The 25,150-nt window shown below is 40.4% G+C and overlaps 1 protein-coding gene across 5 annotated transcripts in view; it reads left to right on the top strand.

The window, feature by feature from the left end:
• The window catches only part of STRN3 (striatin 3), a 64,546-nt gene that overhangs the window by 14,214 nt on the left and 25,182 nt on the right, over positions 1-25,150 (top strand). For 4 of the 5 annotated variants that reach the window (XM_029079399.2, XM_029079401.2, XM_029079402.2 and 1 more), the window contains exons 2-7: positions 16,461-16,564; positions 18,064-18,137; positions 19,844-19,925; positions 21,755-21,931; positions 23,441-23,573; positions 24,209-24,350. In XM_029079399.2, the coding sequence (XP_028935232.1) occupies positions 16,461-16,564; positions 18,064-18,137; positions 19,844-19,925; positions 21,755-21,931; positions 23,441-23,573; positions 24,209-24,350 (712 nt within the window). The remainder of the gene's footprint in view (positions 1-16,460; positions 16,565-18,063; positions 18,138-19,843; positions 19,926-21,754; positions 21,932-23,440; positions 23,574-24,208; positions 24,351-25,150) is intronic. The other variant, XM_029079400.2, reaches the window with a different exon arrangement.

Raw genomic sequence — 25,150 nt, 5'->3', positions numbered from 1 at the left:
TGAAATTGGGTGAATCTCTTACCCTAGTTATTTGCCATTAAGTTGACAGGTCATATAGTATAAGGCCAGGTTCTGTCGACAAGCTTTATAGGCTATTTTTTCCATACCTGAATGACCCACTTTTTTTCAGGTGACTATCATTTTCTTATGTTAAATACTGCTGTCCTCATGAGAGAAATGGTGTGTGGATGTTTCTTAAATCAGATTACAATTTTGGCTAAGTAAACTCTGGAAATGTGCTCTTTAGGGTTTTATGTCATGGAAAAATAGTGGGCATTACATTATAAAGCTCTTTTTAAAATTAAAAACACTTGTTTGGCACAAAATTGATTTTTATTTTTAAAAACTATTATCCAGAAACTTCATGAATATAGAACCCATGTTTCCACATGTAATTGACTGTTTAGTCTTAATTTGTAGCCCTGTGATGTACAGCATTTTGATGAATCCTACTTACCTTATGGTATTTGATCAGCTGAGACACTTTTACCACCATCCCCTAGATTTGAACTTTGGGTTTAAGTAAAAGGTGTTCATTTTAATGATAGTTGGATGCTGCCTAAATTTTTTTTAAAGAAATATTGTTGTACTTCTGGGCATTTGGCATAGCTTTTTTTCTGTTTCATTTTTCCTTTCTTTCTGCTCCCTTTATTCATCTCCTCGTTCCCCACATACAGCACTTAAGTACCTATCCATTATTTATATTAATGTCTGGCTCCCTCTGTAGATTGTAAGCTCATTATGGGCAGGGAATCTGTGTGTTCTATGCTCTTAAGCACTTAGTACAGTGCTCTGCACACAGTATGCACTCAAATACGATTGATTCTTTCTAGAGACTACCTAAAAGAGTTAATGTTTTGTAGCATTAGTGCCTTTGAGTCTGGGCATTATGTTTTTAGGAATTTTGAATTGATTTTGAAGCTTGTTCCCAACTCCATTTTAGCGGGATGTGTTCTAAAAATATTTTAGTTATTAAATGTTTCGTTAGGTCAGTTTAGGTGCTCCCACATATATATATATATTAAAAAGAATGCCTAGAAAAAGTTCACCATTGGCAAAACGAAACTGTAGTTTGGGAATTTTAAAAATTGCCGTTTATCCAGGGTCAGTGACATACTGGTTCAAATCACACTTTCTGCAGTGTGTTAAAGCAGAGGCAAATAGGTAGGCGTATATTCTGTCTGTCTCTGATACTGCTTGTTACTAAAACTAAAATTTAAAATGCTTGATCATACCCTAGCTGAAATGTGGACATTTCCTCTGTCCCCTGCAGTGTGAAAGGAATTTTTTCATGAAGTCGAGAGTCTGTTTCATCAGATCTCCACTTATAGTACCACTTCTCCCCAAAATAAAAGCTTCTGGCATGAAACTGACCCATATTTCTGTATTCTGATATTGCTGTTTCTCTATTGCTCTTTATTGCCATTACTATTACTCTAATATTACTCTTTTTGTGTTCTCCCAAATGCTTAGTACAGTACTGTGCCCATAATTAGCTTTCAGTAAATGTCATTGATTGATTCTGATCTTTTGACTGATAATGAGTTGATGAGGTTCTTGACCCCAGACAAAGAGGAAGTTTCCCCCAGTTCTCTCTTTTTAACCTTTTCCCTTTAGGTGTCTCCCTGGTTAATTGTTTCCTCATTGGGTCAGCTTTGCTATTTCCTCCTATGCAGAATGTGTGTGTTCTTTTGGGGGGGGGGTGCGCGCGCGTTTTTTCTGTGGACCATGTTGGGAGAAGAGACACTGACCAAGAGGGAAGGAAGGAAATGGCTGCAGTAGTGACAAAAGCTGCAGCACATCAGAGGTCTTGGCAGGGGAGAAGTGAAGGGAGACCAGAGGAAGTTGGCCGAGGGCAGAGATTGGGAATTATTTTGGCCTCCAGGCCACTTGTTAAACTGTGTAACTCTCTGTGTGTTGCTGACAGTGAAGAGTAAGGAGGGCATTTAAAATGGGGGAAGTGCATCGACTTCCACCCACAGCAGCAACTTCCCTGCTCTGAACCATCCGAGGATACTTTTAGTAGTCCCTCCCACACCACTGTTCTTGGAATTGCGGGTGGGTGGGTGGGGAGAAGAGGGAGCTGGCCAACTGCTTTCATGGTTGGTTGGTTCTGGTGGTTGGTGTTTTGCCCTCTCCCACAAAGGAGAATTCTAAGGGAGAGATAGGGTATTCCTTAAGCAAGCAGGATGTGTGTCTGTTAGCACTCTTGCTTTATGAATATAGCAGATTTCTAGGTTAAATCTGTTGTTAAACTCAATCCTTGAATAAACTTTCTCAACTTCTCTCATACCTGCCGTCAACTGCAATGCAGTCTCACATTAAGAAGAAATTGTGCTCTGCTACTCATTTCTTGACTTGACACCATGCAGGTATGTAGAATCAATCATCCTCATGAAACTACATTGTAGAGCACACTCTATCCAGCATGCTTTCTAACAGTGCTAATGAAAATAGACATTATAGGAGAAATTTCTGTAGTTCAGTCCATAGTGTTTGAGTGCCTTCTATTTATTGAGTACCTACTATGGATAGAGTACTGTGTTCCAGTGGTGGAGGAGAGAACACTTGAGATAAAAGACACAATTCATGACTTTAAACAAGGTTACAGTTTTGGGTAAGGGGAAAATATTTGAGCTCTTTGGAGAGCTGCTGCTAGGAGAGTTAGTTGGACACCTGAAGTGCATTCACAGGCATGTAAGATTGTGGAGTTAGGGAAGCAGTCTGTTGATCCAGGGCTTCATGAGGGTAGCATGCCTTGACTTGAAAGGATCAGGTGGAATGTGAGAAGGGAATGTTCCAGATGTTTCGGGGTGGGGTTGGAAAGCCCTTCCCAGTGACAGGGATTTTAAGGTCAGTGTTGGGGTGGGTGGTGTAGAAAAAGCAATGCTGTGTTGGAAATAGCTTAGATTTGGAGAGGGATTGGAATGGGTAGTAAGCTCCAAGGTCAGGTAAAGTCCTATACTTTTCCTGGAGAAGAGTAAGCTATGGGAAGGGATGAGTGTCTCAGCCTTCCACTAGATTGTAAGATACCTAAGACCAAGGATCTTGTTTACTAATTCCGATGTAGTCTCCTATAAGCACTTAATAGAGACTATATTGATTAATTTGGTAGGAGAGAAGAAAGATAAAGTAGATGCGACGGCCAAGCTTACTTTCCCGCAATATATACTGGCCCTGCTGTTGCAAGATTTAGCAGAAGGGCAAAATCTGGGCTATACGATATTACCTGGACCATCAAGTGTATTTGCGTGAGGGCGATTGACAAAAAAGCACTGAAGACTGAAGCTCATAAATGCTCTTGGAAAAATTTTAAGATTCATTGATAAGAAAGTTGAAAATTTTCAATCATAGCCCAAGTGGGAGGTGTCTTAAATTGTAGCAACTCTTTTTGGGGTTGATTGGAGGTGATGGGGGTGGTAAACGTTGTTTCTGCTTAAAACATCATTAAGTTGCTTTTGATAATTGTAATAATTAAAATGATGTAGCAGTTTAAATTCCATTAAGGTGATGTTATTGCCTCTTATGATTTTTAAGTCATACCAATATCATAGTGAAAAATGGTAATAATTACTGTATGTAAGCACTTTACTATGTGCCAATCAGTGGGCTAAGCATTAGGGTACATACAGTCAGATCAGATCCAGACCCTTTCTTCCTTGGGGCTCACAATCTAAGAAGAAAGAACAGGTATTAATCCCCATTTTAAAGATTAGGAAATGAAGGCACAGAGAAGTCTAGTGACATACACTAGACTGTGCTGTCACACAGCAGACAGGTGGTGGAGCTGGAATTAGAACCCAAGTCTCCTGATTCTCGGTCTTGTGCTCTATTAGGCCATGCTGCCTCTCCACATTCATACCAGTGGTGGCCAAACTGCAGCTCTTTAGTCACATGTAGCTCTCTTTCACTTGCTGTGCACATCTACTTGAACATGCAGCCCTTTTGATGGCAGCACCCTCTTCCATATGGACCCAGCAAGAGAAGGGGCAAGCTACTCAGACCTACTCCCTGTCCCACCCTCCTCCCTCCACAACCCTCGAAATCCAATTGGTGTTGCCATTAAAGGAATTTTTATTTTGACCTGCACCTCTCAGCCATATTGCGTTGTTGGTTTGCGTTTTTTAATTTTGTGAAGGGTGGCTGTCCCTGATTTATGCTGTAGCGGTCTTTGGTAACTCCTGACTCACATACCAGAGATTGACGTATCAAGCCACTGTAGCCAGAGTGCCAGTTTTTGTCAGGACCCAGAGCAATTTCCATCTTCCGGTTGGAGTGGTTTTTCCAGAGATGGGCAACAACAACCTAAGATGCCTTGCTGTCTTATTCATGTGCTACTGAAGTGGGTCGGGAGGGGTAGTTGGGAGGCGCAGGGTGGAAACATGGGTCCCTGAACTGGTGGCTGAGTCTTCTTATGGGAACTCAGAATGAACAAAGGTCTTGTGCCCAGCTCTTTGGCATGGTAGCTGATTTTGGTAGGCAATTTTGGTAGGCCTATACAGGTTCCCCATCTTATAGGGCAGTGGGCAATATTATTTTGTAACTATACCATCTTGTTTCAACTTTTCAATTCATTTCCAGTCTAGTCTCACTGTCCCTCCTTGAGTCTCCTGCCTACAATTCTCGACTCATGCCTTTCCTCCTGCCTGGAGCTCTTCTCCCATCAAAATCCCCCAGACCACAGCTTTCCCCACCTTCAGAACTCTTATGAAATCCCTACTGCTCGATCAGCACTTTTGTCCTCACTACTTCTCTGTCAGTCATATTTATTGAGAACCTACTGTGTGCAGAGCACTGTACTAAGCGCTTGGGAGAGTACAGCACAACAGTATAACCACACATTCCCTGCCCACAAGGAGCTCGCAGCCTAGAGTTACTTCTGTACATATTGTTTATATCCTATTCTATTTAAGCACTTCTTCCTCTTGTTTGTAAACTTTTTCATGTCCGTCTCCCCAGCTAGGTTGAAAATTCCTTGTGGGCAAGGATTATGTCACCTTCTATTGTACTTAGTTCAGTGCTTAGGTCAAGTGCTTAGTTCAGTGCTTAGCACATAGGAGGAGCTCATTAAGTACTATTGATCATTCCTTTGGGCGTACCTGACTCATGTTCTTATGGAGCTCATATTCAAGTCAGTGTCACTTGGTCATGTAAGTGTAACCTAAGGAAAGATTTTAATTTGATGCAACAGGAATTTAATTTGCATATTCTGTCAAGCAGTGTTTCCTGGGGATTCCCCATGATAGTGCTCTATACTATACTATTGCAAAAGAAGTAAAGATGTGGCCACTGCCTTTAGGTTCAACCATCAAGTGGATGAGTAAGATTTCCTTTTTGAAAGATTCATCAAGCACAATGAAGAGAAAAGAGAAGTGAATACCACAGTGCCATGCACATTGTGGGCCATCAATTTAACTTGAAGTGGAAATATACTGTTATAACATTACACCAGGGCATATTGTGGTTCATCGATCACACTTTTTTTGAGGACTAGTTTGACTGTGAATATTAGAAAATGATTGACAGAAAATAAGAGAATTAAGATAGGCAATATTTAGAATAGCTTGCAGATCGGTTTTTGGAAAAGTAATGCCTCATGACGATGAGTTGGTAGGTGAATTGCATTTTAATTATTTTCTCCTGAAAATGTTTTTCATGACCACATTTGAAATTATTCACTATTTTAAAAATTCATGCATATTCAAGACTCATTGTTTTTCCACATAACACTAGAAATAGGTGTGGAAAGTAAACTATCTCTGATTTTAGAAAGTACTTTCTTAATTTACAGGCTGTATGTTGATTTTTTTTTTGAATGGTATTTGCTAAGTGCTTACTATGTGTTAAGCACTGGTATATGTGCTGTGATAGACACAAGATAATCAGGTTGGACACAGTCCATGTCCCATATGGGGCTCACAGTCTTAATCCCCATTTTACAGATGAGGTAACTGAGGCGCAGAGAAGTTAAGCGACTTGCCCAAGTTAACACAGCAGACAGGTGGCAAAGTCAGGATTAAAATCCAGGCCCCTGTACTTTCCACTAAGCATATTGCTTTTCCACGCTGATTCTGTTGGTGACATTGGGAGTATCGAATAGTTCATCACATAATTGGGGTGGAAGAATTAGGGTGGATTCATAAATCAACTAAAGTTCTTTATTAAGGTATTAAATGTCAGGGTGCCACAGTTGGGAAAATAAGTAATCGTACGGTGATGTGTGTATTCCTTGAATTCCAGCCACTGCTCTCCTCAAAATACTTTTACAATATTACCAGGACTGAAAAGTTCCTAATAATAGTCGCCGTGTATGTAATATCATCCAAGGATCTCAAGGCCCTTAAATATTACTAATAGGAATATTGAGGCTATGTGTGACTGGTGTTTCTTTTAATTAGCAAGAACGTGACTTCGGTATAAGACAAAATGGGAAAAGATAGCCCAAGAAAAGATAGCCCAGGAATAGGTTTTTCTAAAGCAAAAATGTTCTGTCCTTAAGCATGGTGAAAGTTTTACTCTAACTCCTAAGTGTTGAATCCACTGGGGCAATGGAAATGATTGGTTCCACAGCTGAATTCCTGACCAGGCTTCCACATGACTCACAAGAACTGTTAGTACAGTGCTCTGCACACAGAAAGTGCTCAATAAATACAATTGAATGAATGAACTGAGAATTCCCATTCAGGCCTGAAAACATCCCCAAATACTGCTATTTTGTCTTGTTAGCATTCTCCTCCCAACCCAATTAAATTCCTCCTTCCATTTTTCCCCTCACATTCAAAATGCAAAGTTGGTACCTATGGAATCACTGCTAAACCTTTTAAACATTTCATCTTACCAAAGGAGTCCCTAACAATTGGTTAAGTACAATGCTATGTTTATTGGTGGATTCTTTTGAACTAGCAGATAGATTAAGTAATGCCACTTAATAGCTGGCTGAGAAAATGGGAATGTTGGATGAAGACAGTCACTCTTGAAAGGGCTTTTCATGAAGTCATATTTTAAACATTGAAGCTAGACAAGAACTCTTTTTAAAATGGATAAATGTAATCTATTTTCAGGATAGGCTTTTGAAGAAAGTTTATGAACTCAAACAAAAGAATTCATTGAATTCTGGAAAGCTAGAGAATCAGATGGAACCTTAATGTAGGAAATAAGAAATTGGTAGCATGCTAAACTAGAGTTCTGTTTTTGCACAAACAAATATGAAGGCATTCTAAATTACAGGAAGCCTTAGAGCTTCAGGAGGGATATTGTTAAGACTATGAGGAGAGGAAGAAGCCATCCCCAACCCCCCCCCACCCTTACTCCCCTTAAGAGCAATAGACATAGGAAAGTGACGCTAGAAATTGCAAAAAAAATGTGCTTTGGGGGATAAGTGGAGAAGCTGGAAACTGAACTACATTATCTCAAGCTGTGTCATCACAGTCAACTCCAGGATGTGATCATCCCTTGCCTTTTTTTGTGTCATTTAATGCCAAGTTCATTGTCACCTGAAGCTCTTAGACTAATTTCTAGACTCTCAGTAACAATGGTGGTAATAATGATATCAAGTGTTTTATGGTGTGCCAAACACTATGGTAGGTGTTGAGAGGGAGAGCAGGTATTTTATTGCCATTTTAGAAGAGAAGCAGCATTGATTGACCTAGTGGAAAGAGCTCTGGCCTGGGAGTCAGAGGACCTGGGTTCCTGTTCTGTCTTTGCCACCTGTCTGCTGCGCGACAGTGGGTGGGTCGTTTAACTTCTCTGTGACTCAGCTACCTCATCTATAAATGGGGATTAATCAGTCATTTATTGAGTGCTTCCTTTGTGCAAAGCACACTGTATTAAGGGCTTGGAGAGTACAGTACAGAGTAAGATTGTGAGCACAGGGACCATGCCCATCCCCATTATCTTGCAGCTACTCCAGCGCTTAGAACAGTGCCAGGAACATAATAAGCACTTAACAAATACCATTAAAAAAATGAATCAAGTGAACTATGAGTGTTTAAGTGACTTCTCTAAGGACACAAAGCAGGTAGGTGGCAGGATTTGGAGTAGACTCCATGTCTGACTCCCAGTCCAGTGCTCTTTCCTCCAGGCTGTTGCTGGCTCTTGAAATCAGTGTTTGACCAGCCACACTGATTTCATTAACAACAATGGGAAAGAACAACCACAACCCCAGTTTATTTCACCCAAAGTTTCTTCTGGTAGGAGTTCATTTCTAATGATCCATTTTAGCACTTCTGTTATTTCCCAGCTTATTTTCCCAACTTATCTAGAGACTTGCATACCCTCACTTAATCAGAACTGACCCTCAGATACAGCAAACTTGCAGGTCAGGTGGGAGGGTAAGGGTTGGGTGCAGGTAAGATCAGCAGGCTTTGCTTTGACTGAAGTAAAAAGAGGCTGCTATCTCCATAGGTAAGGATATGTAAAGCTTGGGATTGTGTGACCCTCTGGAGCTCCCTTTTCCCTTTCCTCTGCCAACCCCTTTCTGGCCCTGCATAGCCAATATCTCACCCCGAGGAGAGGAGAGCAAGGTAGCCAGGGTGGCTACTTCCACAAACTGTTCTGCCTGTACACAAGTGCTTGCCCTGAAGTGGAGACCTCTGATACCCACGGTTTAACCAGCCCAGCCTGCAAGTTTTGACAGCAAAGTTGTGCTTTTGCAATAGAGGGGTCAATGGTGGGGAGGGGGGAACGCAGGCGGTTTTAGTGGTGTATGGATGGTCTGTGGGTATGAGGTGAAGCTGTTCCATATTGCATTAATCCAGATCTCCTTAATGTTCTCCTAAACTCATTTCTGCACTCTTAGCTTTCCTTGAAAACTGTTGTTCTATTCAGTGACATTGCTGCGTCAAATGCAGAGATCTCTATCCAGGCAGTTGGGATGTTTCTAGTAGTTCAAAACTAGTAATTTGGCCAAATTAGCAGTCGTTCATTTATTAGCTGTTGTTTCCTAAAGATTGTTTTCAGCTTTTAAGACAAACGATATTTTATGAATCCAATATTTTTAAAATCTATTTCCAAGGTGTGGAATTGGCAGTTGACCCCAATATCTTAAGGATGAGGATGTTTTTATAAGCCTTAATTGTACATTGGGAGAGGCGGGAGTGGGGGAATTGAGTCTTTCATATCGCCATCATTTTTGTTGCATTTCATTTTTGTTTTGACAGTTTCTTAAGGTAAAAAATTAACTGCTGATTAGCTTAATTAATAGAAGGTTCTGTCATTTTGTGGTCTTTTTGGAGATTGGAGGTGGTGTAGAAAAGGATGAAAGGAGGGACTGGAGCCCTAAATGGATCAGACCCAGCCTCCATGTCCCCAGTCCCAAGTGGCTTAAAAATCTGCTCCCTTGCACATCTCACTTATTCATCCTCTCTCTTCCTCTTAGGGCAGGGCCTGGACTGTGGGAAGGAGAGAATTCTCACACAATATCTGGTTTCTGCTAGTCTTGCAAGTCCCAGCAACCCATGGTGAGTGGGAGGGAAGACCACCATGTGCACTCAGCATCTGTGCAGTAGAGCCTTTCCGAAAACAGGCTGGGACTCCCTTTCCTTCACCCCTTCTGGGTCCAATCAGACTTAAGTCACACTCAGACACCAGGGTGCTGAGACTTGGGTTGAGACCAGCACTGGGGTCACTTAAGGGCTCTGTAATGAGAGATTTGAACTGGTAGAGAGCTGTGAATTTGCAACAAAAGAAAATGTGTATTGTCAGTTAGTACAATAGGGCATCTATGTGAGGCAGTGTGAGTAATGTCTTGATTTTGGAGCAAGACATGGGTAGGGGTTGACTCTTAATATGGGTTCCTTATGTTCAGCTTCGTCTTTTTTAGGCTTTTATAAACTCAACTTTGATGTAATAGATGTGAACTACTGAAGAAAGTTGGATTATCCAAATTCATTAGTATAAAGACTGGGCTCATATAATTAAAACTTAATAAACAAAACTGGATTTTGCTTCTTTGGCGGACAGCCTTCCGGTTTATTTGGCAATTCAAACAAAGAGTGTGAGCTGTGGTGTAGTGGGACAAGTGAGTGGAGGGAGTAGGAGTGTGAGAGCTGATTGAGTGCCTTAAAGCAAAACCAAGGCTAATTCAGATTTTTTAAAAATCAGTCAACTTGGCTGATTGTCAGATTTCATCCTCCTAGTCTTTCCACTTACCCACAACATTGGGTGCTCTCAGGTTTGTCCTACTTACCATGGCTCATTCTCATCTCTCCTGCAGTTGACCTCTTAAACAAGCCCTATCCCTGACTGGAACTCCTTCCCTCCTTCAAATCCAGAAATCCACAGCTCTTCCCATCTTTAAAGCCTTCCTAAAATCATACCTCCTCCAGACAGTAAGCTCGTTGTGGGCAGGGAATGTGTCTATTTATTGTTGAATTGTTCTTTCCCAAGCGCTTAGTCCAATGTGTGCACACAGTAAGCACTCAGTAAATACCATCGAATGATTCAATGAAAACCTTCACTGATTAATTTCTAATCTTTCTAGTTTATACCCCTGCTCCTCCCGAGCCGTCCCTTTGGTACTTCTGTCTAGACTATAAGATCCTTTTCAGCAGGGAACATGTCTACTAACTCTGTTCTGTTGTATTCTACCCAGTGCTTAGTACAGTGCTCTGCACAGTAAGCTCTCAGTAAATGTGATGGATTCTGTGCCACCTAAACATGTATGTATCTGAAGCACTAATTCTGAGATGTGTCATCTTTTCCTTCTTCCTCCCATCTGTAATTTATTTTCATGTCTTCCTCCCTAGACTGTACAAGGATATCTGTCTAATTCCATTTTCTCAAGCCCTCAGTTTAGAGTGCTGTCCCACAGTAGGTGTTCAACAGATGTTGTGGATTGACTTAAGGGGTTTGTGTAAGGGGGTTTTCTACTCTTTTATCATCGGTAGGAGTTCAGTACAACTGGGTTCTTAGTTGTATAAGTGTATATTATGGAGACTGTGCTCTTAAGCAGATTTGTGATTGAGACTTAGGAAGCTGAATGAAGATGTAAACATTTGGTCTACAAAATTTGCAGTCTCTGGCTAGCCACTCTTTGATATAATCTGGTATTATATTATGAATTGAGGGTCAACCAAAAGGTGTTTTAAAAGTGTCAAGGAGTATCTTGTTTAATTTTTCTATTTTTTTCCCCCATATGTCTCTCTTCCATTGTAGTGCATCTCCCAGTTCATGATCCTTGGAATTTTTTTTAGTGTTTCACCGAAGTAGTTTATTGGTTCACAGAACCTCATGTGGTTCAAGTAACCTTGCAGAACATCTTTTCACTTTCACCACCACAGAGCAAATTACTGTATTCATGACTATTGATGCCTAAGGGCAGTTCTAAGTAGGAATGGGAACTATTCCGGATAATAGTAAACAGAGTAATATCGAGTGCACCAGGCATTGGGAAGGGAATGTTTTCAGAAGACTTGTTCTTCTCACGAGGCTTTCATGTATGTCACATCTCTTAAATCTTTCCCCCTCTCACTTTGATTCTTAGCGAAGTGCAGGCACATGCTTTGAAATTGATAGCTGGATGTTTTCTAGGGAAACTAATTGTCAGGTTGGGGAGAGAAACCTATGATCTTTTGTGGCAGGCTGAATAAAGTCGATAGGGAAAGAATAGCAAATTATGTTTCCCCTGAGTTTCCAAAGGAGACTAAGGGACTGCCCTTCTTGGATACCCTTTGGAGTTTTCCTTGAAAGAATTGCCTCCTTGGAAAGTGGGCAGCTTTACCAGAAAGAGGTGAGGCTCCTTGGGGAGACTAGTTTCTATCCCCTCCAAGTCTTCCTGCCAGAGTCAGTCAGTAGTAAGTCGTCATGGCGTTTCAGCGGCCATTGTGGGCAACGCACTGTACTAATAGCTTGGTACAACAGAAGCACAAGATGGATTCTTAGCCCACAAGGAGCTTTCACTCTAACAGAGAAGAGTGACGCAAAAATATGGTGAACGATCGGTGAACTAGGAATAATTTAATGTTTAATTAAATATTCACCTCAGGAAAGCGTCTCAGCTTTGGCTGGTGGAAAGTAGTCTGCCTTCTCTCCACTCACTGGTAAAATGAATAGGATGCCCTTCACTGTCTGCCTGCAGCCTCCAGCATTCCTGTTCTACTACCAATGTCTGCACCTCCACGGGCCATGGTGCTGATTGGGAGAGGAGTCCTTCCCGCTTCCTTCTTCCCCCTCCCCACCAAAACCCACAGGTCTCAGGCACCTTCCTCCCTTCGAAAAGTCTGAGATCTGACTCTCTTTTCTTTAAAAATCAAAGTTCTGGTGTTCTTTTTGTCTAGTCCCTGTCTATGTCAATTCACTACCCAGTTGAGAATCCTGCTGTTGTCCTTCTCTGCACATGTTCGGAGCAATAAAGGGGTGATGTGACGAGCATTGATTTGATGCTGGTGGTTGCCTCAGTGGTGATTCTCTTTGTGGGACCCATATTACCGTCTGATGCGTTTGGTACAGAGACTCCCAGCCATGGAGAAAGCTGCTCACTTTGATTAAAGAGCTTCAGCTTGTATTGAAGCTTGATGTTGCATTGGTATCACACTCTGTGGTTTTGTTGGTCTTTCTCAATTTTTTTTTTAAACCACGGTTTATCCTTCAGTCATATGACCTAAGCAGCAAAATTTGATGTTGGTATTCAAATCTCTGTGTTGGAGCTATTCCTTAATTTTATATTCAGCTTGTTGGGTGTAAGTTGGTCTGAAGCCCTGGTTGTCTTATGTGTGGTTAGTTGTCAACCTGTAGTGTTTTGCTCATCCGAAAAAGTGATTCAAAGTCATCTTCATATTATCTTGCGTGATGCCTTGTAGAGCACAGTGATCGATACAGAGCAAAGCCTAAATGACTGAGTCAGGGTTTTGGGCTTTTTTGATACTCTTATAGTGATTTGGAAGTGTTTCCAACCCCATCTTTCAAATGTGCAGCCTCAAACCTGGCTGCATACTATAAACAATGCCAGACTAAGTACACAACCGTGATTTATTCCTCGAAATGGAAAAAGGATCAACCGAGAGCCTTTCAGTTCTGCTGTATCATCAAAGTCATCTTAAGCCTTAATAAACTTTTTGGGAGTTCAGGAAGCTAAATTTGTTTATTGTTAGAGACTGGGTCTGCTGAAGGAGTCAGATTTTTTTGTAAGGACTATAATCACCAGATAAAGGTCTTGGTAGTGTCTTCTGCATTTTTATATGTGATGTTCAGCAAAGATGTCGTTCATTCAATCAATCGTATTTATTGAGTGCTTACTGTGTGCAGAGCACTGTACCTTAGTAATTGGAAAGTACAGTTCGGCAACAGATAGAGACAATCCCTACCCAACAACGGGTTCACAGTCTAGGACTTGTTAAACACATACTCCTAAAAAATTGAACATTTTTTTGGTGGTAATCAGGGACAACTCTGCCAATGGTCTTGCCTTTTCAGAGTAAAACGTTCACTTTTTTGAAGATGGCAGTAATGGTAATAATGATTGTGGTACTTAAGTGCTTTCTGTGTGCCAAGCACCCTACTAAGTGGTTTTGTTTGTCTCAGAATGGATCCTGCTAGATTTGGTAGCTTTGCAGTTCTTTATGGTTCTGAATGTTGTGGAGATGTTGTGTAATGACTACTAAGCCTTGGGGTGTTGACAAATTTAACGGCTTTGTGTAGGACCTGATTTACATAATTTGAAGGTATGTAAGGAAATTATTCTAATATTGCTGCCATCTTTTTAAGATTTTTTTCCTTGCCTGTGTTGAGTGGAACCTTCTTTATTCTTCAGCGATACTGTGGTGATGTGCATGCGTCCTTAAAGAGTCTTCAGAAATACATACAGCATCATCATCAGTGGTATTTATTGAGCACTTAATGTGTGCAGAGCATTGTATTATGTGCATGGGGAGAGCATGGTAGAACAGAGTTGTAGGTATTTCTCTGCCTACAGAAAGCTTACAGTCTAGAAGGTCTTTGGTTTTGTTTGCTTGGCTCAGGAGGTTCAATTTCATCCTAGCACCTGTTACACATGTTTCTCTTGCACTATTCTTGGAATCGCAAGCTGTTGACAATGTTTATTGCTTTGCCACAAAAATACTTTGATTTCAGTGTCATTAATGTCAAAACATTCCTGATATTGACTAATTGTGCCAGTAATTCTAAAAGACTTCTTTGAGGACTGTAGACTCACCCATTCACTGGGTTGTATTGTTAGAGGCCCATATGGTTTCACGTTTCAGTAATGTTACTCTTACATTATTGAAGAGTCTTCATTCTCTAGCTCCGCATAAAGTCACTGGAATGGTTTAGATACCATTGTGTGATGTATTTGTCAACCTACTGCTCTCATCTATCTTGCTGCTGACCTCTTGCCCAAGTCCTGCCTGTGGCCTGGAATGCCCTTCCTTTTCATATCTACGGACAGTTTACTTTCCCCATTTCTAGAAGCCTTTTATTGAAGGTATATCTCCTCCAAGAGACCTTCCCTGACTAAGCCCTCACTTCCTGTCTTCCCACTCCCTTCTGCATCGCCCTGTCCTGCCTCCTCTGCCCACAGCATTTATTCTTTACAATAATTTATTGTAATTTATTCTTTACAATCCGTAATTTATTCTTTACAGTAATGTCTGTCACCCTCTCTAAATTGTAAGCTCGTTGTGGGCAGGAAATGTCTTGTTATATTGTTGTATTGTCCTCTCCCAAGCGCTTACTACAGCGCCCTGCACACAGTAAGCAACCTATAGAGTCGATGGATTGATTTGACTTTAACGCTACTACAAACTTGGCACATAGGAAAGGGTGATCAAATCGGTCCTGGGAGAGTGCATAGCACAAGTGATATTACTGTCATTCAGGTTTTGCTACCAGGCAGTAATATAGTTAGTAAAGAACTGAGTTCATTTACCTAATCCTAAAACTTGCTAGACTCTCTCAAGTTCTGGTTTCCGATATGTTAGACCAGGGCCTTGAACCCCCTCGGGCTGGGGAAAGACCATGCTGACCATATTGAAATGTGCCATGAGAATTACTTCTGATTGCCAAGCGGCATGAGAATCTAGGATAGAATACTCCCTGTTTATAAAGTTGTTTTGGTGTATTGGAAATTGACACCCTGATGGATTTGGTGTTGCAGAATCCTAAGGAGAAGAAACCTCAAGGGATCGAGTTCCTCCCTCTGCATTTCTTCCAGGCAGTTGAGAAGTTATTTATAGTGGGTTCCTCTCATGGTTTAATCACTTCTATAATAATTGGCAGATTGCTAGTGTCTTATTTTAGTGGTTTATTTTAGTCACTTAAACAAGGCTAAGGGCATTACAGAAAAATCCAGTATTAGATTGGTCTGGGCATGGAAGAAGAAAATCACCAAAGGAGTCATTTTTGGTGCTAGCAAAAAGCCACTAATATTGCAACAACAAAAAATAAAAGCATGAGAAAATGTTCAAGTATTTGACAATGTGAGAGTAACCCCTGGACAAGCTCTGAGAGGGTTTTAGGATGAAGTGTGTGGAGGGCGGTGCAGGGGGCGATGGTGGAAGTGAGAAATGAAGTTAAGCCATGTAATAATAATAATAATTATGGTATTTAAGGACACTGTGTGCCAAGTTTGGGGATAGATACAATATAATCAGATCAGACATAGCCCCTGCCCCATATGGGGGTCACAGTCTAAGCAAGAGGGAATAGGATTTAATCCCCATTCAACAGATGAGGAAATTGGAACACAGAAAAGTTAAGTGACTTGCACCAAGGTCACACAGCAAGCAAGTGGCAAGAGCAAGAGCTGGGATTAGAACCAAGGTCCCCTGACTCCCAGGCCTGTACTAGGCCACAATGCTGTGTATCCTCTTCTGCCCCAAAACTGATTTGTTTTGGACAACAAGATAGTGTGTTGCATACCTTTCAAGTATACTTTCTGAAAGGGTTTCTGGCATTTTCTGTCCCCTCTTCATTACTTCTAGGTAGAGTGTGAGTTTATTTAAAAAGAACTTTGTTTCTCCTTAAGTGGAAAAAGAGCAGTTAAAAGTTTCTTTGGGCAGGGCACTTGAAAGTAATCATTTTAACAATTCTTGAAGCAAGTAAAGGGATGCTATATTTTTTTATATGGGCAGAGTTTCTAGTGCGTCACCTGGAACATAATTCTATTCATTCTTTTTGTTACATTGGGAATGGAAATTAAAATAGCAAAACTATCCTTGTTCTTGAGCCCATCTGTAATTACCAATGACATTAAAAAAAGAGATTGTGTATAGAGTATAGCTGATATTTTAGCTATTAGAGGGAATATTTACGACTGCCCATGATGTATGAATTACTATGTAATTTAAGCGAATCGCTCAGTTCATTCACCCAGTCCTAGACCTGTTAGGCTCTATCAAGCTCTGGTTTCTGGCATGTTATTATTGTGCCATTTGAAAGACCAAAGGCTTGCTTTCCGCAGTTCATCTATTTATGTACTCTTAGGAAAAATAAAGAAAATAAGTCACTCTCTTTTTTTTTTCCAGGCTCGAATAGCATTTTTGCAGGGGGAAAGGAAAGGTCAAGAAAATTTGAAGAAAGACTTAGTAAGAAGAATAAAAATGTTAGAATATGCATTAAAACAAGAAAGGTATGTATGTTTTACTTCTATTCCTAAAAGAATGGAAAGCAACTTTACTATTCCTTATCTATTTTAATTTTATGGATATGAAGGGAAAAAATCAAGTGCTTTTTAGAAGACTAATTTAAGCTATGCGTATAGTCGGCTGCAGGGCCTTTGTTTTGGATTTAATAAACAAATGCTATGACAATAAACCGTTTGCTATAGTGTTTCATAATTTGTAGGTTGTTCTACTTTAAATTGTGACACTCTTTCCCTCAACCTCCTTTTGTGATTTTAATGAACCAGATCTTCATTCTTTGATGCCTTCCTTGCTTTGTGTTATTCCTGTTGGGGTGGGTTTGAAATCTAAAGGTTTATTCATATGTCTGATCCTTACTGTTCCAAAGAGCGTTGTCAATAGAAAATTAATCTAGTTATTATAGCGTAGTCTCTATTTTTGGAGTTGGTTTGAAGCCATTCAGCTGCAGTATAATTTTTTACTTAATTTGGTGGTATCCTCTTAAATCACACCTGCCTTTGGATTTACTTTCTGACTGTTCACTTCAGGCATAGCTTCTTAGTCCGCTGTTGTTGATTTGTCAGAAATTTGTATGTATAATACTTCCCCTTAATATGAAGTTGAATAAATGAGGATGATGGGTCTACACTAAATGAATAGTAACTCTGTGTAGGGTGAATACATTAAAATTTCCTGTTTTTAAATTTAAATGGAAGTCCTGCAGCAATATTTTGGCTGTCAAGAATCATTGGGACTAGTGAACTAAAATGTCCAAATCAGAAGTCGCAAAGACTGTGTGTGTCTCTTTATGAATATTTGGCTTTTGTTCCAAAGTGATCAGGTTCTCGTGCTTTAAACTAGCCAGTATGGATTAGCACAACATGTGATTTAAAATAATCTGCTTTATATATTGCTTCTAATACTTGTGTGATTTAATTTTTAAAATTATCCAAAACTGGGTGACTAAGGTACTCCACACTTCACTCATCAAGTGAAGCATACATCAAGTATAAACAGACAGTTGCTTGACTGTATAATGGACTGCCACTAACTGTTTTGTAGGAGGCTGTTGGTGTCACTGAATAAAGTGGCATCTCGACACACCTTGGCAGAACACAGATTACAAGTATCCTGGTTCTGAAGGTTTAGTGTAGTGCACTCTTGAATGCTAATAATTGCCTCTTGCTGCCCAACAAAACCTGAGTAGATTTTTTTTAATGGTATTTGTTAAGCACTTGCTATCTGCCAAGGACTATATACTAACCATTGAGATAGATTCAAGATAATCAAGTTGGACACTGTCTTCATCCCCATTTTACAGATGAGGAACTTGGAAATGGAATGACTAGGGATAGGGATAAAGGAAAAAGAATTTTGTAGCAAGTAGATGAGAAAACAAAAGATACTTCTAAGTATGTCCTTTTTTAAAGTTCATTTTAAAATAGTTGTACAGGTTTTGTATCAGAGACTTCCTCCTGTTTTAACTAGTTTATTCTCCTGTTTTCAGGGCAAAATACCACAAATTAAAATATGGCACAGAACTAAACCAGGGTGACTTGAAAATGCCAACATTTGAATCAGGTAATTCAGCTTATTTTTATCTTTTGGCTGTACTGTGTGTATCTTGATTGGTGGCGGGGCTGGGGTGGGGTGGGGCGGCGGGAAAGGTTAAGCGGATTTTATATTGTTTAGAAAAAGCGATTACCTATGCATTGCGCCCCTAACTGTGGGCTTGGATTGGTAAATTGATGTGACCCTACTGCAATGTTCTGGTTTTGCAAAGGTGAAAATAACTGTGTGTAAGGCACACGGCCTTACGCTGGCCCCTTGTGGTGGCTTGCTCTTGTGCACCATCATCGCTCTCCACTTCCAAGAAAGCAACTCTTCAGACTCCAGGCCTAGCACATACTCCTTGCAACCTCCCCAGTATTAATAACGTTTAGACTGGAGTCAGGACTGGGTAAAGAGGTTTGGGGGAGCAGGGCCCCAACAGTTGAGGTAGAGATCCATATCATTGGTCAAGAAAGGACATTGAGAAAATGGATTGGAATCTCTGTGAGCAATCAAATTAGATTTGCAAGGCAGCATTAAAAAAGTAGACGGGCCTTTGAAGAATACACTCTTATCTAGTGACTTACCAGGGCGGGGAAACAGTCTTTAGGATTCCTGGGTGGTCTTATTCTTTATATTTGTTTCATGTTCATTTTTATGCAGAATCCATGTGCATTTGGTAGTTGTGGGTAGGGTGGTCACTGACAGCACTGAAAAGCGGACACCCAGAAAGATACGTGTTCTGTCACGTGCATTATACAGACATACTGATGTCATATGCACCATGTGGTGATAGTACGCCTTGTTTGCCTAAACCCAGAGTATTTTTCTGGGAACACCCTGACCTTCCCCACCTCCCACTTGTTCCAGAAGCTTTGTTTTCCCCTCCAGGACTCTGAACAAAGGCACCATTTCTGAGCCGTGGAACTTGGTGGCGGGAGCTGCGGTGGAGGGAGCCTGGAGACTTAAAATAAAAATACATCGTGCGAAGGTGCCTGGTGGCCTACCCATATGAGATGGGGCAGACCAGCCGAAAACCAAGCTGTTGAGTGTAAAACCAGAATAATAGCCCCCATAGTTGTAAAAGACTGTTTATTTGGGCCTCTCCTAATTCCCCCTTTACTGGCATTTAGTCTTATTAGAGCCCTTTTTTCTGAATTTTAATTGTGTGATTTAATGATGGATCAATTTTAACCAAAGGCAAAATTTGGGTAATAATAAAAAACTTGGCGCGTTCTCATTTTCCTTAATTCTTTCAAAGCAAATCAAACCTCTTTAATGATAGAAGTTTATTTTTTCCTATATGGGCACTAATGTTCTTTTTTGGGTTGCTTTGGGAGTCTTCAGATTTATTTAATGAACAGAACTGACAAGTTCTCCAGCCACATGATGTGTAATGGTGGTACTACCCTGGTGGGCAGGGAACCTTAACCAAGTTTTCAGAACTGACGATGGATAGTAAAATAGCCGATTAGATCATTTTGGATTTCCCTTGATTTTAGAAGACACTTCCTGCACCGATAAGGTGAAGAATGCATCATCAACTAGACGTGTACATTATGCGTGTCCCACCCACCAATAAATGTTATTTTTTAGATTTAAAGGAGCTATGACCCAAGAGTTCTAAGGCACCTCTAATGTTGGAAAATATTTTCAGGTCATGGGCCAGTGATGTGCAGAAAATAAAGGGAGGCTCAAATGATACCATTAGCTACCTATCTCTCTTTGTTTTTCAGAAGAAACCAAAGACACAGAGGTTCCTACAGTGCCTCAAAACAGTCAGCTGACCTGGAAACAAGGCAGGCAGTTGTTAAGACAGTGAGTAGTACACTTTACTTGTGAACTGCCGATTAAACTTTCTTGTGTTGAATTTCCCTGTCAGCCCTCCCTACACACTTCGCTGCGTACTCCATAAGCACTTTGATACCCACCTCAACCCCACAGCGTTCATGTAAATGTCCTTATACTCTACTATTTTCCCAATCTGTAATTTATTTTAATGTCTCCCCCTGGAGATTGTTTACTCCTTGTAGGCAGGGATTGCATCTGCCAACTCTACTATTTCCCCACGTGCTTAGTACAGTGCTCTGCACAGAGGAAGTGCTTAATAAATACCACTGATTGATTGTATTCCATATGTAACATCAAATCTCTTCACGCCTCTTAATTTCTCTGGGTTTTTTACTTTTTGTAAAGCTTCATTATAAGTTGATGGGACATTTTCTGTTGCAAAGTAACATTCCATCAGCCTTCCCAACGCTCATTTTTTTTAATGGTATTTGTTAAGTGCATACCTATGTGCCAGGCAAGGTGCTAAGTGCTGGGGTGGAAGCAAGCTAATCAGGTTGGATTATGTAGCAATCACTCATCTATTTATTTCCTAATATTTAAACTCTTAATCATGGCAATTTTGTTGACCTAAGCTGCTTATTTAGCCCATTGGTCATAAACTCCTTCATGACAGGGATGTTATGCTTTTGCATGTTCTTGAAGCAGAGAAGTAGTGTGCCCAAGTGGCTTGGGAGTCAGAAGGACCTGGGTTCTATTCCCTGCTCCGCCACTTGTCTGTGTGACCTTGGGCAAGTCACTTCACTTCAGTTGTTACCTCATCTGAAGAATGGGGATTAAGCCAGTAAAGCCCTGTGTGGGAGGTGGATTGTGTCTAACCTGATTACTTTGTATTTATTCCAGTGCTCAGAATAGTGCCTGGCAAATAGTAAGTGCCCAACAAATGCTATAAAATTTTTATTGTACTGGTACAGTACTGTGCCCAACTCCTTGAGGGCAGCGGTCATGTCTGTCAATACTCTTGTCCTCTCCCAACTGTTTAATACAGTGCTCTGTGCACATTAAGTGGTAAATAAGTAGCCGTGATTGATCACTCGATAAATACTGTTGAGACTGATACTAATATAATGGTGCCGTGTGATCTAGTAAACAAGGGAGCACTCTTCTCCATAACTTCTCTGGCTAATTGTAGCCATTGATGGTCCCAAAGGTGCTTTAAACTCTTAAAGTACCCTCTGATCAGCCATCTGCTGGCCCTTCCTTCTGAGAAATAGATGTCAGAAACAGGGATCCTGGGAGTCAGAAGGACATGGGTTCTAAGCCCGGCCCCACCACTGGTCTGCCGTGTGACCGTGGGCATGTTACTTCACCGGGCCCCTGTTACCTCATCTGTAAAATGAGGATTGAGACTGTGTGTCCCACATGGGATGACTGTGTCCAACTCGATTTGCTTGTATTCACCCTAGCACTTAGTACAAGCCTGGCACATAGTAAGTGTTTAACAAATACCATTATTATTTATTATCATCTTAACCTCTTGGGCTTCAGATGTGCCGGGAGGAAGTGAAGCACAGGGCAGAAGGAGCAGGATGGCGTTTCGGGAGGATGACAGACCCCCAAAATCTCATTTTCCCTTCTCTCTACATATAGCAGGAGCCCAGGGTCCCCGCCCCATGTACTGTTGTTTGGAGACAGCGATCCTTAATTCCTGATTAGCGATTTGTTGCTGATGTCCCGGCACAGGTGGCTCTGGGACCCTAGCTTGAGAAACTGTCAATTAAAGGAGGCACCTGGGAGGAAGATAATATTTTTTTAGTGGTTTGGGGAAGAATTGAATGTGATACCTCTTTCCCCAACAGATATCTTCAGGAAGTAGGTTATACAGACACAATATTGGATGTACGGTCCCAGAGGGTAAGGTCATTACTTGGACTATCCAGTACAGAACCAAATGGCTCAGTAGAGACGAAAAACCTAGAACAGATTCTCAATGGAGGAGACTCTCCAGCGAAACAAAAAGGACAGGAAGTCAAAAGGTATGGGGTAAATATTTTCATAATTACATAATTTGCAAAATAGGAGTATTGTTTTGCCTGTTTATTACTGACTTCTGGCACCTCATATTTGAATTTTTTAGTGAATCAGTTGTAAAATCTCTCCCTTTACCATTTTAACTAAAGTGCTTGTAGGAATCCCTCTTAACTACAGTAACTTAAACTGAATGAGGTGGTAATGGGTAGGAAAAGAGTCTGTGTATTTCTATCCCAGAACTCATTCAGAAATAAATGTTGAAATGTGTATTGAGGAATAATGCAGAAATAATGCAAAACCTTGCTGATGTTTGGCTCACAGAAGGTTTTGGAAGAAAGTAGGGATTGGTTGGGAAGGCTGGGCCAAGGGAGGAGCTGAATCAGGAGAGGAAGGAAAATGAGGAGGGAGCTGGGCTGACTGAGAGCCGGGATGCCATTAGGACAGTTCTGAGCAGCAGGAAGAAGGGGGATGGGGAAGAAGAGGGGGAAAAGAATGACAGAGATGGCCCATGGGGTTTCAAGATGCAGTTTTTAGTGTGGTTTGAATGGCTTGAAGTAGGACTAAGTAGACGTGTCCAGTTAAAATCACTTGAACTGTGGACATATTCTTTCATGGCAGTTTCCTTCCTGGATGATCAGGCAGCATGGCAGCTTGAACCTAGGAGTATTTGAGTCGTCATGGGAGAAGAATATTTTCCATTAAAAACTATTTCTACAGTCTTGAACAGATATGATCATCTTTTTTCTGGTCTGGTTCTTTGTGACATTTTCTTACTGGAAACCAGATCTTATCACTTGGAATGACTGAGGCTAAGCAGGGCAGATTTCTGCTTGGCATTGCTTCTTTCTGGGCAGTAGTCGCTTCTCTCACCATGCTGCTTTGTTTTTTAAATCCAATCAGTTATACTGCTTGACCCCAGTTACCTTGTAAACGTTCAGAAGCATTCATATCTGCTTGTGCTTAGCATCTATGTAAGATTTACTGCTGATCGAGACTGTGTTTTATACATTTGGATAGTTACCCAAGGCTTTTCAAAATGAAAGCCAAATGAGCCTGCATGACTATTTTATCTGTGGTCATCCTGCGGCTTGGGCCAGTGAAAGGGGGCTGTAGTTAAAAACAGACAGCGGAGCTATTTGGGTTTTGTATTTGGGGATAAAAATCGAGCTTTCCATTTGTTTGAATTTCATTTTGAGCCCCAATTCCCCCAAGATGTTGATGGGGAATAAACATTAGAGAAACTTTTTTAAATTGTTAGTTGAGCCATGGATGAGTAAAATCTTTTTTAAAAAATCTTTCTGTGTTGCATTATTGATTGATAATGTCAATTGGTTTCAAACTCACAAGCTTTAAAAGATCACTCAGTTGAGCCCTCACAAGCGTTTTGTTAGTTTTTTGAAGGTTAGTTGCTTTTAGACTAGTTCTCTAGTGAAAACATTGAGGCAAGGTACTAGAACCATTGAGTTACTCTCAATTCTACCTGAAAAAGTTATACATTTTTTGTTTGTTCCTAGGAACTCTGGTGATGTTCTTGAGACATTTAATTTCTTAGAAAATGCAGATGACAGTGATGAAGATGAGGAAAATGACATGATTGAAGATATTGCAGAAGGAAAAGAAAAGCATCGGATGAATAAGAAACACAAAGTAGAGATCTAATTATGTGTTTATTTAGAGTGTGTGTGCCTGTGTGTTTGTATGGTATGTTAACATTTAATTAAAGGCTTTTGGTCTCCTGCTATAAGAGCTTCAGGTGGAAGGATTTTGCTAAATGCAGTAACATATTGAATCCAAAGCTATAGGTTAGATTTCAGCTATAGATTTATTTTTTTTGGTTATTAGAAGTATTTCTTCTCTGAAACAAGTTAGGTTTAACTTTTAGCGAAGACATGCTACCCATGGTGGGTTGGATGAGAAGAAGAGCAAAAGTCTTGCTGGAATAACCTACTGTTGGCATAGCCTGTGACTCAATTCTAAGCTCCTTAAGGGCAGTGATTATGTCTTCTATAACTCTTTGTGCTCTTCCAGGCATTTAATATAGTGCTGTAGTCACAAATGCATAATAAATGCTATTTATTGATTGCTGTCCACTGTGAGTTTTCTATGTAGAAACTTCCAAAGAGCTTCCAAATCTAAACCTTAGTGTAGGGCTGTTGACTGCATGAGAAACTGAATGGGCAATTGCTTCTACATTACAAGTAGGACACAGCTTGAAAATGATCAGAAAAATATTGCAAGATACTGTCCAGATAAGTTTTTCTTGGGTCCTGGTTCATTTACAGATCGGTAATGAAGGCTTAGCTGCTGACCTCACTGACGACCCTGATACTGAAGAAGCCCTGAAAGAATTTGATTTTTTAGTGACTGCCGAAGATGGAGAAGGAGCTGGGGAAGCTCGGAGTTCAGGGGATGGCACAGAATGGGGTAAGAGGTTGGGGAAAAAAACAACCCAGATCTTATAACCTAAGTTATGCTTAATCTTTTCTTTATGTAGAGTGAGTGCTGAATGTGTGCTGGTAGCTAAAATGAAAGATGAGAAGAAATAAAATGAGGTAGTCATGTTGAGAAATTCCAGTATATTTGGTATTACCCACCCAGCAGGTTTACATTTCCACTCATAGCTTTTTTTCTTTCAGGCTTGATTTATAGATGGAGAGGCAGATTTGACTGTTGTAAAAAAGTCTTCATTTTTTTCTCTCTCCCAGTGGTTTTTTTATGATCCAAGTCAGGTACACGTGTAGTTAGTTTTAATCAGTCTTAATTTACTTTTATTTTGGAATACTTTATGTATTTCGTAGAATTTTGAATACTCAGGGTGCTTATTTGCCCTCATCTGCACTGGTCATTTGAAAATGAATTGAGGCAGATTCCAAATTTTGTTTTTTGGATTTGTCAAGAATTACTGTTTCATGGGCATTTTAAGCATGTACATTTTTTAACCTCATGTTTTCCTAATTTCAGATGCCAGGAATTCTTTAAATATGAGTTTCTAAGACACATATAATTAAAAGGGAATAAAAGTGTGGGTTTGGATCCTAGTTGTAGATATGTTGGTTAAAGATCCCATTGGAACATAGACGAAACTTGGGTTTGGTGTGTGTCTAGATGCAGGTAGTTGCAGTATTTTGAGTGATTTTTTTATATTGAGGTCTAAAATATTGATAAGTTAGAAATGAGAATTCATACAAAAATTTGTTGCATTTCTGCCTCTACACAAATAGAAT

This window comes from Ornithorhynchus anatinus, chromosome 14 (genome assembly GCF_004115215.2).
Source record: "Ornithorhynchus anatinus isolate Pmale09 chromosome 14, mOrnAna1.pri.v4, whole genome shotgun sequence".
NCBI lineage: Eukaryota > Metazoa > Chordata > Mammalia > Monotremata > Ornithorhynchidae > Ornithorhynchus > Ornithorhynchus anatinus.
This window is presented reverse-complemented; position numbering and strand designations above follow the sequence as displayed.